General features: G+C 45.8%; 1 protein-coding gene across 1 annotated transcript in view; it reads left to right on the top strand.

The window, feature by feature from the left end:
* Positions 1-9,795, top strand: part of rnf144b (ring finger protein 144B) — an 83,350-nt gene extending 73,555 nt beyond the window's left edge. The window contains exons 6-8 of the mRNA XM_033013716.1: positions 2,692-2,836; positions 4,753-4,842; positions 9,339-9,795. Of these exons, the coding sequence (XP_032869607.1) occupies positions 2,692-2,836; positions 4,753-4,842; positions 9,339-9,479 (376 nt within the window). The 3' untranslated portion in view covers positions 9,480-9,795. The remainder of the gene's footprint in view (positions 1-2,691; positions 2,837-4,752; positions 4,843-9,338) is intronic.
* The last annotated feature ends 10,132 nt before the right edge of the window (positions 9,796-19,927 follow it).

Raw genomic sequence — 19,927 nt, 5'->3', positions numbered from 1 at the left:
CTGCCACAGAGGGCAGTGGAGGCCAAGTCACTGGATGGATTTAAGAGAGAGTTAGAAAGAGCTCTAGGGATTAGTGGAATCAAGGGATATGGAGAGAAGGCAGGCACGGGTTATTGATTGGGGACGATCAGCCATGATCACAATGAATGGCCTCCTCCTGCACCTATTTTCTATGAGAACTACTGAACATTCTTTCTGTTCTTTTAATAATCTATCAATCTCTACCTTAAAAATATCCATTGACTCGACCACCAACAACCCTCTGTGGCAGGAAGCCCATAACTGGTCATCAAATTCCTTGGACTTTAGAGATACAATGTGGAAACAAGTCCTTTGGCACACCGATTCTGTGCCGACTAGCGATCTCCCCATACACGAGCATTATCCTACACACTCGGGACAATTTACAGAGGCCAATTAACCTATGAACCTGTATGTCTTTGGAGTGTGGGAGAAAACCGGAGCAGCCAAAGAAAATTCACGTGGTCACAGGGAGAACATACAAACTCCGTACAGACAGCACCCGTAGTCAGGATCGAACCGGGGTCTCTGTCACTGTAAGGCAGCAACTCCACTGTTGTGCCACTACACACACTAGGAATGTTTCAGTTTCAGTTTAGTTTATTGTCACGTATACCGAGGTACAATGGAAAACTTTTGTCCTGTACTAACCAGTCAGAGGAAAGACAATACATGATTACAATCGACCTATTCATAGTGTACAGCTGCGTGATAAGGGGAATAACATGAATAACATTTAGTGCAAGATAAAGCCAGTAAAGTCTGATCAAAGATAGCCTAAGGGTCTCCGGTGACGCAGATAGTAGTTCACTACTGCTCGCGAGTTGTGGTAGGATGGTTCAGTTGCCTGATAACAGCTGAATCTGGGGGTATGCTTTTTTTTTTACACTTCTATAGCTTTGAGGAGAGGGGAGAAGACGGAGTGTCCAGGGTGCAACTGATCGTTGATTATGCTGCTGGCCTTGCTGAGGCAGCGTGAGGTATAAATGGAGTCAATGGGAGGGATGTTGGTTTATGTGATGGTCTGGACTGCGTCCACAATTCTCTGCAAGTTCTTGCAGTCTTGTGCAATTTCTTGTGGTGTTCATCAGATTTTGGATAGGGAAGGAGGAATCAGAATCAGACCCTCGGTTTTGAAGAAGGATCTCGACCCGAAATGTCGCCTTTTCCTTCTCTCCATAGACGATGCCTCACCCGCTGAGTTCCTCCAGCATTTTCGTCTACTTTGGATGGGGATGGCTCTTTTTCAATAGCTTTGACATTTTGTGCATTGGAAAACTTAAGAATGAGATCAAATCGGAGATTTATGAATATTTCATTGGCACAAGGTCTTCACAGCTGGTGATTATGAAATAAATGGATGCGTCTTTCTGCAAAGAGTTCGCCTACCGCCTCAACAGGTCCATGGATGATGTAATCGCCCTAGCCCTGCACACATCACTAGAACACCTGGATAGGAGAAACACCTACGTCAGGCTCCTATTCATAGACTAGAGCTCTGCCTTTAATACCATTATACCATCCAAGCTTATCACCAGACTCGCAGGACTAGGTGTCAGCACTCATCACTGCAACTGGATCTTCGACTTCCTGACCAACAGACCCCAATCAGTGAGGATGAGGGACAAATCATCCTCTACAATAATCTTCAACACTGCTGCTCCGCAAGGATGCGTTCTCAGCCCCCTTCTTTACTCCTTGTACACCCACGACTGAGCAGCCTTGTACAAATCCAATTCAATTTTCAAATTCGCAGATGACAACACCATTGTGGGCCCGATATCAAATAATGATGAGATGATGTATAGGAAGGACCTCGTGTCATGGTATTAAGACAGCAACCTTTTTCCTCAACGTCAGCAAGACAAAGGTGATAGTGATCGACTTCAGGAAGCGAAGGGGTGCACACACCCCAGTTTGCATTGACAAGGTCGAGGTAGAGATGCAAGTAGAAATTCCTAGGAGTCAATATCACCAACAACTTCTCCTGGACCACCCATACTGAAGCAACAACCAAGAAAGCACACCAACCCCTCTACTTCCTTAGAAGGTTTATGAGGTTTGGCATGTCCCCTACAACTCTCACCAACTTCTACAGATGCACCATAGAAAATATTTTATCAGGATGCATCACAGCCTGGTTTGGGAACAGCTCCATCCAAGACCGCAAGGAATTGTAGAGAATTGTGGACGCAGCCCAGACCATCACAAAAACCAACCTCCCTTCCATTGATTCCGTTTATACCTCGCGCTGGCAAGGCCAGCAATATAATCAAGGATGAGTTGCACTCTGGTCACTCCATCTTCTCCCCTCTCCCATCAGGCAAAAGGTATTGGAGTGTGAAAAAGCACACCTTCAGATTCACGGACAGTTTCTCACCAGCCGTTATCAGGCAACTGAATCATTCAACCACAACCAGAGAGAGGTGCGGAACTACTATCCATCTCATTGGTGATCCTCGGACTATCCTTGATCAGACTTTGCTGGCTTTACCTTGCACTAAATGTTATCCCCTTATCATGTATCTATACACTAAATGGATCGATTGTATGTATTGTCTTTCCGCTGACTGGTTAGCACGCAACAAAAGCTTTTCACTGTACCTCGGTACACGTGACAATAATCTAAACTAAATTGCAAGTTTAATTTTACTTTGCTTCTCCCCATAGTGTTCTTAATAACGAAGACACAGACGCTCCCATCAAACAGTGTCCTGTATGCCATATTCTCATCGAACGAAACCAAGGCTGTGCCCAAATGATGTGCAAAAACTGCAAGCACACTTTTTGCTGGTACTGCCTTCACGATTTGGACGTAAGTATCTCTCACAAACAACTGCAGTCCGTTCAAAGATTTGCATGAATCCTGTGTTTTAAAATTTTTTTTAAGTTCTCTTCAAGAACCATTCCCTTGACAAATATTCTAACTGAAGCTCACTTGTGCAGCAACTGATCTTGTGGAGTAAGGAGTGTGTAGGAAAAATCCCGCCATTAATGGTTGCCTATTCAGATACCCAGATTGCAGGTGGAGGCATTATAAACAGTAATGAGAGAGAATTAATCAAGGATGTGGAGAGGATGTTTCCACCAGTGGGAGAGTCTAGGACCAGAGGCCATAGCCTCAGAGAATAAAAGGACCTACCTTTAGAAAGGAGGTGTCAGGAATTTCTTTAGTCAGAGGGTGGTGAATCTGTGAAATTCATTGCCACAGAAGGCTGTGGAGGCCAAATTAATGGATATTTTTAAGGCAGAGATCGATAGATTCTTGGTTAATGCGGGGGTCAGGGCTTATGGGGAAAAGGCAGGATAACGGGGTTGAGAGGGAAAGGATAGACCAGCCATGATTGAATGGCAGAGTAGACTGGATGGGCCGAATGGCCTAATTCTACTTATAACTTATGAACCAAGTAGACCTGCTTTATTTTTTTTTCATCCATAACCTGCCATATTTTTGTTGTGGGGTCTACTTGGTGTCCTTTAGAAAGTTTCTGCTTCTATTTGCAAGGCTGAGCTGATTGATATTTTGGGAAGGGGAAGCTGAGGGTCCATGAACCTGTCTGTATTCTCAGGACATAGGTCGAGAGAGTCTTTAGACTTTAGAGGAACATCACGGAAACAAGACCTTTGGCCCACCTAGTCCATGCTGACCCGCGATCACCTCGTACGCTAACACGATCCTCCTACACACTAGGGACAATTTTTTACCGACGCCAATTAACCTACAAACCTGTACGTCTTTGGAGTGTGGTAGGAAACCGGAGCACCCGGAGAAAACCCACGCGGTCACGGGGAGAATGTACAAACTCTATACAGACAGCACCCGTAGTCGGGATCGAACCTAGGTCTCTGGCGCTGTGAGGCAGCCCCCAATGACTACAATTTCAGTCAACAACTTCAAGTTTCTGGATGAGCACATCTCCGAAGATCTGTCCTGGGCCCAGTACATTGATGCGAGAACAAAGAAAGCTCATCAATGCCTCTACGTAGGTGATTGAGGAGGTTCGCTCATGTCACCTCTATTGACCTTTTATTGAACTTCTATAGGTGTACATAGAAACATAGAAAATAGGTGCAGGAGTAGGCCATTCAGCCCTTCGAGCCTGCACCGCCATTCAATATGATCATGGCTGATCATCCAACTCAGTATCCTGTACCTGCCTTCTCTCCATACCCTCTGATACCTTTAGCCACAATGGCCACATCTAACCCCCTCTTAAATATAGCCAATGAACTGGCCTCGACTACCTTCTGTGGTAGAGAATTCCACAGATTCACCACCCTCTGTGTGAAATTTTTTTTTCTCATCTCAGAGTTAAGGACACAGAACTGGAGTAACTCAGCGGGTCAGGCAGCATCTCTGCAAAACATGGATAGGTGACGTTATGGGTTGAGACCATTCTACAGACTGGAGACTGAATTGTGTATTCACCAGCATCTGCAGTTCTGTGTTTCCTCATTTCAGGTTAAAAGAAGGGTCTCGACCCGAAACGTCACCCATTCCTTCTCTCCGGAGATGCTGCCTGCCCCGCTGAGTTACTTCAGCTTTTTGTGTCTAACCTTGATAAACAGCAGACTGCTGCAAATGAAGGCCTTAAGCATGTAACAGACTAATTACACACGCCCTGCTAATTTTTTACAAACTAAACCGGCAAATTATTGACACTCAGTAGGATGCGAAGGCTCAAGATGATGTATTTATTTATTTATTTATGGACAATCTGTACTTTTCAGAATGATATTTTCCTGAGGCACTATGACAAAGGACCATGCCGCAATAAACTTGGCCACTCCAGGGCTTCAGTCATTTGGAACAGAACTCAGGTGAGTCGATTAAAAGGAAAATTGGAACTAAGTACGACATGATGTGATATATAGGCCTACAACAAAATGTGCTGGTAGAACGCAGCAAGTCAGGCAACATCTATGGAGGGAATGGGCAGAAGATGTATTGTGGCAAAATGATTCTTCAGATTGATTAGATTAGGGGGGAGAAAGCTGGAAAAGGGAGTTAGGGTTGGACCAAACTTGGTAAATGAGAGGAGAATACAAGTGATGTGGAGGGTGATTGGGATATGGGTGAAGTTAGTGACAAAGACTGGTGGTGAAAATAAGACAAAAGGATTTGGAAAAGGAAAGAAGAGCAGGAGTGAAATGCAAAGTGTGGCACGGTGGCGCAGCATTAGAGTTGCTGCCTTAAGGCGAATGCACCGCCGGAGATCCGGGTTCGATCCAGACTACGGGTGCTGTCTGTACGGAGTTTGTACGTTCTCCCCGTGACCTGCGTGGGTTATCACTGAGATCCCACACTCCAAAGACGTACAGGTATGTAGGTAAATGGCTTGGTAAATGTAAATAGAATTGTCCCTAGTGGGTATAGTATAGTGTTAATGTGCGGGGATCGCTGGTCAGCGCGGACCCAGAGGGCCGAAAGGGCCCGTTTCCGCGCTGTATCTCTAAACAAAGGAGGGATATGGATGGTAGACAAAAGTGCTGGAGAAACTCAGCGGGTGCGGCAGCATCTATGGAGCGAAGGAAATAGGCAACGTTTTGGGCCGAAACCCTTCTTCAGACTGATGTAGGCGCGGGGGGGGGCGGGAAAAAGAAAGGAAGAGGAGGAGCCAGAGGGCTGAGGGAGAGCTGAGAAGGGGAGGTGACAATAAGGGCTACTGGAAATTGGAGAAGTCAATGTTCATGCCGCTGGGATATAAACTGCCCAAGTGAAATATGAGGTGCTGCTCCTGGATGGGGATAGGGGAGGGGAAATAGAGGGTGATTAAAAGGAAATGTGGCACCAGGGGATGGAAGATTTACTGGAGGGGAAAGGAGTAGGGTGATTGAGGTGGGAGATGACGATGGGGAAATGTGTGCATCAGGGTATGGTGGGGTCGGGAGAAAGAGGTGATGGGGATTAGAGGGTATTACTTGTCATTGGATAATTCACTGTTCATAGTGAAGATAGAAACAAAATGCTGGAGTAACTCAGGGGGGCAGGCAGCATCTCTGGAGAGAGAGGGAAAGTGTGATATTTTGTGTCACAACCCTTCAGACTGAGAATCAGAGAGGGAAAATACAATACAATTCAATACAATTCAATTTATTGTCATTTGGACCCCTTGAGGTCCAAACGAAATGCCGTTTCTGCAGCCATACATTACAAACAAATAAACCCAAGACACAACATATTTTACATAAACATCCATCACATTGCTGTGATGGAAGGCCAAAAAAACTTTTCTCTCCACTGCACTCTCCCCCCCCATGTCAGAGTCAAAGTCAAAGCCCCCGGCGGGCGATGGCGATTGTCCCGTGGCCATTAAAACCACGCCGGGTGATGCAAGGTCGCACACCGGGTCTTGATGTTAGAGCCCCCGGCGTGCGCTCGCAAACTCCCGCGGCCATTCCAAGCCGCGCGGGGCGGTGATGTAGGCCCCGCTCCAGGTGCTCTTCAACCCCGCAACTCGGGCGGGAGAAGTCGCCGCTGCGGAAGCCCCGAAAAGCGGTCTCCCTCCAGGGACCCGCGGACTCCCGGTGCCGTCCGCCAAACCCGCAGTTGCAGCCACCGAATCTCCGGGGGTCGGGTCGCAGCAGCGTCCACCACAGCTCCACCCGCTCTGGACTCGGCCAGCTCCGCGACGGTGAGTATTTGGCACCAGAGCCCCCGGTTTTCCTGTTGGAGGCCGCTCCTCGTTGCAGCCCCAACGACAACGGAGACCCGACAAAGAAAAGGTCGGGTCTCCCGTGCAGGGAGAGATTTAAAAGTTACCCCCAATCCCCCCACACCACCCCCACCCCCCTACACACATACCCCAACAAAAATAACAAAAACTACATTAAAACATAGACATAAAATAATAAAAACGCAGACGGACTGCAGAGGCCGCTGCAGACGAGAGATATGGAAGGGTGCACAGAGCAGGTAAGGTGTAAAAAGGACAGATCAAAGCAGACGACGATCAAGGAAATGCACAATGGTTCATTGTTGGCTGAGGGGAAGGTGACAACGAGGCATGGGGGAAACTGTAAATGAGGGAGAGGGGGAAAAGCAAGTGTTTCTTGAAGTTAGAGAAATCAATATTCAAAATGCTGTGTTGTAAGCTGCCCCAGTGGAATGAGGCGAACTGTTCCTCCAGTTAGCGAGTGGCCCCACTCTGGTAATGGGCCTGTCCTACTTGGGCGATTTTTTTTAGGCAACTACTAGTTTGTCGCCACATGTTCGCCGGTGGTCGCCGGGAATAGTCTCCTCAGTCGTGCAAAAAGTCGTAGCATCTTTCTGGTCACTGCTAAATTTTCAACATCTTGAAAGATTTTCCGCCACAGTGGGTTTGACGCCAATGAGCGTAGCTTAACGTAGGTGCTGTCGTAGGTTGTCACCCGTTTTTTCGGCGACGTGCTACGACTAATGACAGTCGCCGGCAGTTGCCTAAAAAATCGGCAAGTGGGCCAGGCCCATAAAGAAGGAGGCCCAGGACAGAGTGGTTGATATGGGAATAAGAGTTAAAGTGGTTAGCAACAAGAATTCCAATAGACCTTGGCAGACTGATCGTTAGTGTTCAGCAAAATGGATTGTCTGCTTGACCTCGCCGACATAAAGGAGGTCACATTGGGAGCATCATATGCATATAGGCTTGTTGGCTTAGAAATCGATACAGTCATTTGGATACAGTTCGTTTATACAGAGTTCTGTGCCAGGTTACATGTTTCGTTTAGTTTTAGTTTAGTTTATTGTCAGGTGTACCAAGGTACAGTAAAAAGCTTTTGTTGTGTGCTAATCCAGTCAGCGGAAAGACAATTCATGTTTACAATCGAGCCATCCACAGTGTACAGATACATGATAAAGGGAATAACGTTTAGTGCAAGATAAAGTCCAGTAAAGTCTGATTAAAGTTAGTCCTATGGTCTCCAATGAGATAGATAGTAGCTCAGGACCTTTAGTTGTTGATAGAATGGCTCAGTTGCCTGAATGTACCTGGGAAGAAACTGTCCCTGAATCTGGAGGTGTGTGTTTTTGGACTACTATACCTCTTGCCTGATGGGAGAGGGGAGAAGAGGGGTGAGACTCGTCCTTGGTTATGCTGGTGGCCTTGCCGAGGCAGCGTGAGGTGTGAATGGAAGGGTTGTTGGTTTGTGCTGGTTTACACCGAAGATAGACACAAAATGCTGGAGTAACAGGCGGCTTTTCTGGAGTGAAGGAATGGGTGACATTTAGAGTTGAGACCCTTCTTCAAACTGAAATTATCTCTATAAATTGTTGCCCCATTTCTGAATACGACCTATTCTGGAGAGGCCGCTTGCTTTTGACTAGCTGTACGTTTGAAAGTGAGAGGTTGGGGAAATGTTTGTTTGTGAAATGATTGCAACCATAAATAGCATAATGCGTGACAATACTGAAAATGTTAAATGTTCGGCATGTATCAAAGTGTTTGTGTTGAGAGCTAAACAATGTTTATAGATGCATGTTACTGGATATTTAATCCTTCAAACAAAAAGTAATTGGAAATATAACAGACTCGTACATCAGCTGCCATGGGTAAGGCTTTGTATAACGAATTTTTGAATTCTTTGGAGTTTCCCAGTGAGATTTTGGTGATTGTACAGAAAAAAGCACTTGGGATTCTGAATGTTGATACAGCTCAAGTACTTTGGGGCAGTACAGTGGCGCAGCGGTAGAGTTGCTGCCTGATTTTCTCCGGGTGCTCCAGTTTCTTCCCACACTCCAAAGATGTGCAGGTTTGTAGGTTAAAGAAGAAACTGCAGATGCTGGAAAATGGAAGGTAGACAAAAATGCTGGAGAAACTCAGCGGGTGCAGCAGCATCTATGGAGCGAAGGAGATAGGCAACGTTTCGGGCCGAAACCCTTCTTCAGACAGAGATTTGTAGGTTAATTGGCTTCATTAAAATTGTAAATTGTCCCAGGTATGCAGGATAGTGCTAGTGTACGGGATGATCGCTGGCCGGTGCGGACTCGGTGGGGTCGAAGGGCCTGTTTCTGCACTGTATCTCTAAATTAAACTATTGATGTGCAAGAAGGAACTGCAGATGCTGGTTTACACCGAAGATAGACATAAAATTCTGGAGTAACTCAGCGGGTCAGGAAACATCTCTGGAGAAAAGGAATAGGTGACGTTTCGGGTCGAGACCCCGTCATCAGACTAAGTCAGAGAGGGATCACTGGATCGATGCGTCGATGACTCAGGAAAGGTGGAGCCAACAATGGCCCATTGTTGGCTGGGGACGAGGTGATAACAAAGAAATCGTAAACTTCTGATGCTGTGGGCTACTGAAGCATTAATGGCTGTTCCTTTTGCCCCCTTCTGCAGGTTGTAGGAATCCTCTTTGGAATAGGTCTGATTGTACTGGTGACATCCCCACTGCTGATCCTGGCCTCTCCCTGCATCCTGTGCTGCATCTGCAAATCGTGCAGGAGCAAGAGGAAACGCAACCGCCCGCCGTCGGCCTAAGCTGGGAAACCTGCTGCCTGATCCCGTCTTCCTCCGGCGCGCGGGGTTCCTCGCTACACCTGGTCGTTCTCTTGCAGACCGCTGGATCAGTGCAATGGAAGAACGTGCCATGGGAGGGATTAGTGGGGACAGAGGCAAAGGTTGCTTCCTGCATAGTAACCGATCCACGCAAGCACGACCAAAAATGGAATCGTGTAGCAGGCAACTGCAGATGCTGGTTTACACCGAAGGTAAACACAACATGCTGGAGTAACTCAGCGAGGCAGGCCGCATCTCTGGATAGAAGGAACGGGTGAAGTTTAGGGTCGAGGCCCCTCTTCAGTCTGAAGAGGGAGTGAAGAAGGGTCTCGACCCGAAACGTCACCCACTCCTTCTATCCAGAGATGCTGCCTGTCTCGCTGAGTTACACTCCAGCATTTTGTGTTTATCTTCCAAAAATGGAATTGGTGGCTTTGTTTTGGCAACATCGATCAGACAGTCTTTAAAATCCCAGCTGTTATGGCCTCTGTTGCTTCATAATCTGAAGATATTTTTGTATATTTTCAGCTGGTTGTTAAAGGCTTTTTTTTGTGAGCTTTTCACCATCAGACCTATTGTCCACTCAGCAGGACTGTTGTTATGTTTTGGGGTTGTGCATTTAGGGACTGGGTAAGGTTTAGAATTGTAATTGTCCTAATTCTCTGGCTACTGCAATGTTTATGGGAGTATCCTGTTATTTTGTTTTGAAACAAAAGCCTTGGGTTCTACCTAGTAATTAGCAGTCATTTGACCTGACGAGAAATATCTCTTTAACCTGGGGTGCGGAGGCACATGATCTAAAGTCACCTTTGCTGCAGAATGCTCGTTGGTTAAAATGCCAGTGAAACCCAAAGTAGGTGCTATGTAAATGCAGGTTGTTGTGAATTGAGAATTCCTGTCCCTTCACGCAGTCAAATATTGTCCCCCCCCCCCCCCTCGCAACTGAAGCATCACCTCCATCTCATCATCCAATTATTCTCATCTCTTTCTTCTGAAACCTCGACATCCAGTTTGAAACCTGACCCACTTTTAACCGCGCCCACTCCCTTCCTAACCAACACCTGTACTTATGTTAAGGAAGAAAGATTCTTTTTTTTCCTCTTCAAAAATAAACGTGTCAGATTACAGGTTGAAACATGATCTCTACTGTACTGTTCCAACAGTTGGGAGGGAGTCCACTGTTTAGAATTAGTGTCACCTAGTTACTGACTTGTTTGCAACAGCAGACTTGTCATCGTGAAGGTGAGAATCTGAAGAGGGGAAAGCCCAAGATGTAAAGAGATAACAAATTTTATTGGAACTTGCAATACATCCATAAACACTGGAATCAATTCCACTAATGGAGATTTTGTGTGAGAGTGCACGTGCGTGCTCAGGCTTAGTCCCTTTGCACACACACATATATATGTTTATATGTGTGTATATCAAGGGACTACGCACCGTGTGTGTGTGTGCGTGTGTGTATAGATGTATGTGCGTGTGTAAAGGGACTCAGACTATATATCTCGTGTATGTATACTGTATATTCAGACAAAGTTTGAATAAATCAAAGTATGTGTGCGCGCGCACATACACACAGACACGTACACACACACACACACACACACACACACACACACGTGCGCACGTGCGCACACACGGACACGTACACACACAGACACGTACACGCACACACACACACACACTTTGAAATAATGTTTGAATACATCAAAGACCCATATTCAAATTTTGAAACATTCAAAATATGTTTGTACATATTGAATATATATGTATGTATATGCATCTTTTCGTGTGTGTGGGCACACATATTTTGAATTTTCAAACTTTGTCTGAATATAAAAAAGGTATTTGTAATCTTCCGAAGATATAAAGCATGGAGACGGCCGAAGTCTAACGTTTCCGCCCCCCCCCCCCCCTCACCCCTCAACATAATTTGTATCCATCTATCACGTGCCAGGCTTGGCCCAACCCTAACTCCTTTTCCAGCAATATGGACCAACATTATCGAAGAAAAACAAGAAAACATTGAGAGAATTAGTTATCCCAGTCTGGAAATCTTTGCAGTCAATAGACAATAGGTGCAGGAGTAGGCAATTTGGCCCTTCGAGCCAGTACCGTCATTCAATGTGATCATGGCTGATCATCCACAATCAGTACCCCGTTCCTGCCTTCTCCCCATTTCCCCGGACTCCGCTATCTTTAAGAGCCCTATCTAGCTATGTCTTGAAAGCATCCAGAGAACCTGCCTCCACCGCCTTCTGAGGCAGAGAATTCCACAGACTCACAACTCTCTGTGAGAAAAAGTGTTTCCTCGTGTCTGTTCTAAATGGCTTACTCCTTATTCTTGAACTGTGGCCCCTGGTTCTGGTCTCCCCCAACATCGGGAACATGGTTCCTGCCTCTAGTGTGTCCAAACCCTTAACAATCTTATATGTTTCAATAAGATACCCTCTCATCCTTCTAAACTCCAGAGTGTACAAGCCCAGCTGCTCCATTCTCTCAGCATATGACAGTCCCGCCATCCCGGGAATTAACCGTGTAAACCTACGCTGCACTCCCTCAACAGCAAGAATGTCCTTCCTCAAATTAGGGGACCAAAACTGCACACAATACTCCAGGTGTGGTCTCACTAGGGCCCAAAACAACTGCAGAAGGAACTCTTTGCTCCTATACTCGACTCCTCTTGTTATAAAGGCCAGGAAATTCACTTCCTTCACTGCCTGCTGTACCTGCATGCTTGCTTTCATAGACTGATGAACAAGGACCCCCCCAGATCCCATTGTACTTCCCCTTTTCCCAACTTGACGCCATTTAGATATAGTCTGCCGTCCTGTTTTTGATACCAAAGTGGATAACCTCACTTTGGTATCAAAGGATAACCTCACTCTTTGTTTAGTGCCAAATCTTTACGAGAATGGCTGTGCTTCCATAATGATCCAGAGAATGATACCGAGATCAGTCAAGAGAGAATTACAAGGAAGTCTTATTCTCTTTATCAAAGAGTACAGATTGTACTGATGAAGGTTTAGGTTCCATCTGAGCATGGCATTATCTGTTAAAAATCCATCAATGGCAATGAAAAACAAAATGGGTGGATTATGAATAAGCCACTTAAGGGGTAAATTGTGTTCTGCAAGCAGAACTTTGGCCAGAGGTAATGTTTATTAGTAACTTAAAATCTTTGGACTATAAAGTTTGCTGATCATAATCTCAAGCCCTGCCTTTGTTGAGAACTGTGCCAGAATTACCTCAACCGAGCTTAGTGTCTGTGTGTAGAACCTATTTCTAGGCAAGGGAGCCCATTTTTCTTTTTCGAACACAAGATACTGGAGTAACTCAGCAGGTCAGGCAGCTTCTCTGGAGAACATCAGCATGTGACATTTTGGGTTGGGACCCTTCTCATAAATCATAGAGAAAGAGCAGTGAGAGAGGATCTCTCACGATCTATTTCAGGAAGGGTCCTGACCCGAATCCATGTTCTCCAGGGATGCTGCTTGACCCGTGACATTTCAGGTCTAACCCTAAGGTGAGAATTAGAATTACACATCTGCTCAGGCCTAGATCGGACATTTCATAGGCTTTGAGGTTGCAAAATGGAACTGGAACATGGCGACCATGCGCTGTTCTTGTAGAGGATGTACAGTATGTACTTATTTATAGAAAAATAGCTGAACAATCGTTTCGCTGCATCTTTGCACATACGACAATGAGGAAATCAATTAAAATAAAATCCATCCTCATTATCTGAAGAAGGGTCCCGAACCAAAACATCACCTGTGCATGTCATTGCAGAGATGCTGCCTGATCTGCTGAGTTACTCCAGCACTGTGTTGACCAAGGGAGACAAAAATGCTGGAGAAACTCAGCGGGTGAGGCAGCATCTATGGAGCAAAGGAAATAGGCAACGTTTCGGGCCGAAAGCCTTCTTCAGAAGGCCCTGGGGATTTATCTGCCTTCAGTCCCATCAGTCTACCCAACACCATTTCCTGTCTAATGTGAATTTCCTTCAGTTCCTCCGTCACCCTAGATCCTCTGGCCACTCTGTACATCAGGGAAATTGTTTGTGTCATCTTTAGTGAAGACGGATCCAAAGTACTCTAACTCGTCTGCCATTTCCTTGTTCCCCTTAATAAATTCACCTTTTTCAGTCTTCAAGGGTCCAACTTTGGTCTTAACTAATTTTGTTCCTCTTCACATACCTAAAGAAGCTTTTACTATCCTCCTTTATATTCTTGGCTAGCTTACCTGCGTACCTCATCTTTTCTCCATGTATTGCCTTTTTAGTTATCTTCTGTTACTCCAGCCCTTTGACAATCAAATCTCTATAATGAGTGACACAAAGTGCTGGAGTAACTCAGCTGGTCAGACAGCATCCCTGGAGAACATCGGGCATGCGACATTTTGGGTTTGGATCCTTCTCAAAAATCATAGAGCAGTGAGCGAGGATCTTTACGATCTATTTCAGGAAAGATCCTGACCCAAATCCATGTTCTCCAGGAATGCTGCTTGACAATAGACAATAGACAATAGGTGCAGGAGTAGGCCATTCGGCCCTTCGAGCCAGCACCGCCATTCAATGTGATCATGGCTGATCATCCCCAATCAGTATCCCGTTCCTGCCTTCTCCCCATATCCCCCGACACCGCTGTTTTTAAGAGCCCTATCTAGCTCTTTCTTGAAAGCATCCAGAGAACCTGCCTCCACCACCCTCTGAGGCAGATAATCACCACTCTCTGTGAGAAAAAATGTTTCCTCGTCTCCGTTCTAAATGGCTTACTCCTTATTCTTAAACAGTGGCCCCCTGGTTCTGGACTCCCCCAACATCGGGAACATGTTTCCTGCCTCTAGCGTGTCCAAACCCTTAACAATCTTATATGTTTCAATAAGATCCCCTCTCATTCTTCTAAACTCCAGAGTGTACAAGCCCAGCTGCTCCATTCTCTCAGCATATGACAGTCCCGCCATCCCGGGAATTAACCTTGTAAACCTACGCTGCACTCCCTCAATAGCAAGAATGTCCTTCCTTAAATTAGGGGACCAAAACTGCAGGTGTGGTCTCACTAGGGCTCTGTACAACTGAAGAAGGACCTCTTTGCTCCTATATTTGATTCCTCTTGTTATAAAGGCCAACATATCACGGTCCCTCAGATCCACATCAGCCGGTCTCCTCTCCATCCACAAGTCCAACCTCCGCAGTTTTGGGGACAGAGCCTTCTCCAGGGCAGGTCCCAGGCTCTGGAACTCCCTCCCCCAACTGATCCGCAATTCCGTGTCCCTCACCATCTTCTAGTCCCGCCTCAAGACCATCTCTTCACTTCTGCCTATCCTTAGCCCCTCCCTTTTCATCTGTGCTTGAATTGCCTCATATTGTGTTTTGAATTGAATTCTGTCTTTAATTTGTGTACTAGTCATGTCTCTACTATTTATTTCATTCCGCTTACATGTTTTCCTCTACTTGCTAAATTTTTGTAAGGTGTCCTTGAGACTCTTGAAAGGCGCCCATAAATAAAATTTATTATTATTATTATTATTATATCATTCGCTTTCTTCACTGCCTGCTGTACCAGCATGCTTACTTTCATGGACTGATGTACAAGGACCCCCAGATCCCGTTGTACTTCTCCTTTTCCTAACTTGACGCCATTTAGATGGTAATCTGCCTTCCTGTTTTTGCTACCAAAGTGGATAACCTCACATTTTTTCCACATTAAACTTCATCTGCCCACTCCCCCAACCTGTCCAAGTCACCCTGCATTCTCATAGCATCCTCCTCACAGTTCACACTGCCACGCAGCTTTGTGTCATCTGCAAATTTGCTAATGTTACTTTGACCTGCTGAGTTACACCAGCCCTATGTGTTATTAATTGTGGAGATTTGATTGCCAATGTAGTCAAACAGAGGTTTAGAACTTTAAAATTACACTACCTGAAGAGTGAATGTCATAATGTCAAACAAGAAATGGATGTTCAGCATCTGGTGCCAGATAACTTAATTGCCTTTCTAAAACACGTGGTTGGTGAATGGTTGGTGTGAATCTGGATGGATCTTAGTTCAGTGATGCTCAGCATTCCTGCTCCACTGGAAGTATTTGGTTCATGTGCCAGTAATCAATAAGGGCATGGACTTAGAATCCATGTCGGAGTTGGTACGTTCTCCCCGTGACCTGCGTGGGTTTTCTCTGAGATCTTCAGTTTCCTCCCACAGTCCAAAGACGACGGACAGGTTTGTAGGTTAATTGGTTTGGTAAATGTAAAAATTGTCCCTAGTGGGTGTAGGATAGTGTTAATGTGCGGGGATCGCTGGTCGGCGTGGACCCGGTGGACCGAAGGGCCTGTTTCCATGCTGTATCTGGGGGGAGGGATAGGACAGCTGAAACAAACAAAGATCACTGCATTCATTTCGGCGATGTCCATATCCTGTAGACCGCAAGGGTTGGTGTTCTGGAGGAGTGAGGACAATCAAATCTAAAATATCTGCAATTGGTGACACAGGCAGGTGGGACTAGTGTAGATGGGACACTAAAGAACAAAAGTGTTGATATGTACAGAGGAACTGCAGATGCTGGTTAAAACCGAAGATAGACACAAAAAGCTGGAGTAACTCAGAGGGACAGGCAGCATCTCTGGAGAGAAGGAATGAATGGGTGACGTTTTGGGACGAAACCTTTCTTCAGACCTTTCTTCGTGTAGATGTTGGTCGTTATGGGCAAGTTGGGTGGAAAGGTCTGTTTCCATACTGCATGACTCTATCTCCAGAGGTCAGGCATGACTCGGTTGCAGTCAGCTGGAATATTAAATGTCCCTTACAATTGCCTTAAATTTCTCATGGTATCCTCATTTCATACCATGCCTGCATATCTCTATCTAATAAAATGTAGAGAACAATATTGCAAGTCTATGCACTTTATCACTGTATATTAATATATAGCTCTATGTAACTGTGCCATATTGCTGACTAATATTAACATTTGTAAGAAAAATCTAGTTTGGAAGCTTATGTATATTTTTGTTTGATATATAAAAAAAATAATCTTATTACTTTATTGATGGCTGTTTTTATTGACATGTGGGTGTCACTCTCCATCTGTTTTAAGTTCTGTTGCTAATGGACTGAACTTATGGGCACGTGGCAGTAGTGTTTTTGCCTTACAGCGCCAGAGACCCGGGTTCGATCCTGACTACGGGTGCTGTCTGTTCGGGGTTTGTATGTTCTCCCTGTAACCATGTGGGTTTTCTCTGGAAGCTCCGGTTTCCTCCCACACTCTAAAGACGTACAGGTTTGCAGATTAATTGGCTTTGGATTAAAAAAAAATGTTGTAAATTGTCCCTAGTGTGTTGGTGTGTGGGATCGGTGGTGGGCACGGACTCGGTGGGCCAAAGGGCCTGTTTCCGTGCTACACCTCTAAACTAAAGTAAAATCAAGCAACCAATATTGCAAGGCTATGCACTTTATAATTGTATATACATATGTAGCTCTCTATGTAACTATGCCATATTGTTGATTAATATTAAAAGTTTGTAAGAAAAATCTAGTTTGGAAGCTTATGTATATTTTTGTTTGATTTATTAAAGAATAAATCTTATTACTTTATTGACTTGGCTGCATTTTATTGACATTTGGGTGTTACCCTCCATCTCTGAGATCTGTCATCATCAGTGACTTGACGATATGAGTCAGGGTTAATACCCATTGCCATGTATTGTCGTCCCATCTTCTGTGGAAACCAAACGTATCACCTTGCTGACAACTGCAATTATGAGGGATGTGATAGATGAATAATGGGTCACAACATTCTGCACAGCAGAGCTCCAGCCTGAATCAGGTTTAGTTTAGAGATCAGCATCATAGCTGAAAACATCAACAGGCACGGTGCCTTACAATGCTGTGTACGACAGGGATCGCAACTTCTACTGAAGTGTGGATGGCCTTTGGCTCGCTAGGAGCCCATCCGCCCTTTGGCAGGTCTTGTTTTTGGTCCTGCTGAGGGTCCACAGCCCCCTCCTCACCCGGCAAACCAGGTGGGGGGAGACGGTTTAGTCACCGACTATCCGACCACGGAGCAGGTAGCACGGGATTACATGGTACCCGTGGCGGGGGGGGGGGACTCCCCCCGACTCTCAGAGATACAGTGCGGAAACAGGCCCTTCGGCCCACCAAGTCAGCGCCGACCAGCGGTCCCCATATACTAGCACTATCGTACATACTAGGAATAGTTTACAATTTTAACTGAAGCCAATTAACCCAAAAATGCTGACTCGCGATCACCTCGTACACTAACCCGATCCTACACACTGGGAACAATTTACTATTTGTACCAATGCCAATTAACCTACAAACCTATATGTCTTTGGAGTGTGGGAGGAATCCGGAGCACCCGGAGAAAACCCACACAGAGAACGTACAAACTCTGAACAGACAGCACCCGTAGTCAGAATCGATCTCTGGTCTCTGGCGCTGTAACGCAGCAGCTACTACTGCGTCACATTGTCGTGCTTAAATTAGTCTGTGAATTACGGCCGACAGAAAGGAATGAATAATTTTGCTTTGGGTTCTGTCAGAAGATAGAACATAGAACAAACAGCACAAGAACAGTTCCTTTAGCCCACAGTGTCTGTGCCGACCATTATATTAAGATCAACATTTGCCTGCACGTGATCCATATCCCTCCATTCCCTGCATATTGGCTGCAGTTTTGGTCTCCTAATTTGAGGAAGGACATTATTGCTATTGAGGGAGTGCAGCGTAGGTTCACCAGGTTAATTCCCGGGCTGGCGGGACTGACATATGAAACAATGGGTCGACTGAGCTTGTATTCATTGGAACTTAGAAGGATGAGGGGATCGTATAGAAACATATAAAATTCTTAAAGGATTAGACAATAGGTGCAGGAGCAGGCCATTTGGCCCTTCGAGCCAGCACCGCCATTCAATGTGATCATGGCTGATCATCCCCAATCAGTACCCCGTTCCTGCCCTCTCCCCATATCCCCTGACTGCTATTTTTAAGCCCTATCTAGCTCTCTCTTGAAAGCATCTAGATCTATCTAGCTCTCTCTTGAAAGCATCTAGATTGGACAGGCTAGATGCAGGAAAAATGTTCCCGATGTTGGGGCAGTACAGAACCAGGGGTCACAGTTTAAGAATAAGGGGTAGGCCACTTAGGACTGAGATGAGGAAAAACTTTTTCACTCAGAGAGTTGTGAATCTGTGGAATTCTCTGCCACAGGCAGTGGAGGCCAATTCACTGGATGGTTTCAAGAGAGAATTAGATTTAGCTCCGAGGGCTAATGGAATCAAGGGATATGGGGAAAACGCAGGAACGGGATACTGATTCTGGATGATTAGCCATGATCATATTGAATGGCGGTGCTGGCTCGAAGGGCCGAATGGCCTATTCCTGCATCTATTTTTCTATGTTTTTATATCCATACGCTTATTTAAAAGCCTCTTAGACGCCTCTATTATATCTGCCTCCACCACCATTCCTGGCTGCGTGTTCCAGGCATCGACCATCCTTTGTGTAAGAGATGTTGTGACTGCAGCCTATATCCCTCCTGATGCTAATGCTAAGCTTGCAATGAAAGAGCTGCATACTTCCATTAGCAATCAACAGACGCACAACCCCGAGGCAGCCTTCATTGTTGCGGGTGACTTCAATCACTCTAACCTGAAGACTGTACTCCCCAAATTCCACCAACATGTCTCCTTCCCCACTAGAGTAGGCAAGACACTGGACAAAGTCTACACCAACATGGCTGAAGCTTACAAAGCCATCCCCCTCCCCCACCTTGGTCAGTTTGATCACGTCTCATTGTTCCTGCTCCCTAAGTACTCCCCACTCATCAGACGGGTTAAACCAACTGTGAGGACAGTTAAAGTCTGGTCAGAGGAAGCGCACTTCACACTTCAGCAGTGTTTTGGAAACACTGACTGGAAGGCGTTTGCAGCCCAGGCCACCCTTGACTCCCACACGGACATTGATTCCTACACATCCTCTATTCTGGACTTTATAAACTCCACCATCAATAGTGTCACCTCCCTCAAACAGGTGACCATATTCCCGAATCAGAAGCCATGGATGAACAGCGAGGTCAGGCTACTGCTGAAAGCACGGGACACCGCTTTCAGGTCAGGCGATGCTCGAGCCTACAGCTCATCCAGGGCTAACCTGAAGAGGGGCATCAAGAAGGCCAAGCACTGCCATAAGCTCAGGATTGAGGAGCACTTCAACAACAACTCCGACCCCCGACGCATGTGGCAAGGCATCCAGGCCATCACGGACTATAGACCCTCCAACACCACCCCCACATCCAGCGACGCCTCCTTCCTTGAGGAGCTTAATCACTTCTATGGCCGCTTCGACAGGGACAATCTAGAGACAGCCATCAAGGCTGTGCTCCCTGCTGATCACCAACCCCTCACACTCACCC

The sequence above is a fragment of the Amblyraja radiata genome, chromosome 2 (genome assembly GCF_010909765.2).
Source record: "Amblyraja radiata isolate CabotCenter1 chromosome 2, sAmbRad1.1.pri, whole genome shotgun sequence".
In the NCBI taxonomy this organism is placed as follows: Eukaryota; Metazoa; Chordata; class Chondrichthyes; order Rajiformes; family Rajidae; genus Amblyraja; species Amblyraja radiata.
Note: the sequence above shows the minus strand (reverse complement) of the source record. Positions and strands in the feature narration are given on the sequence as shown.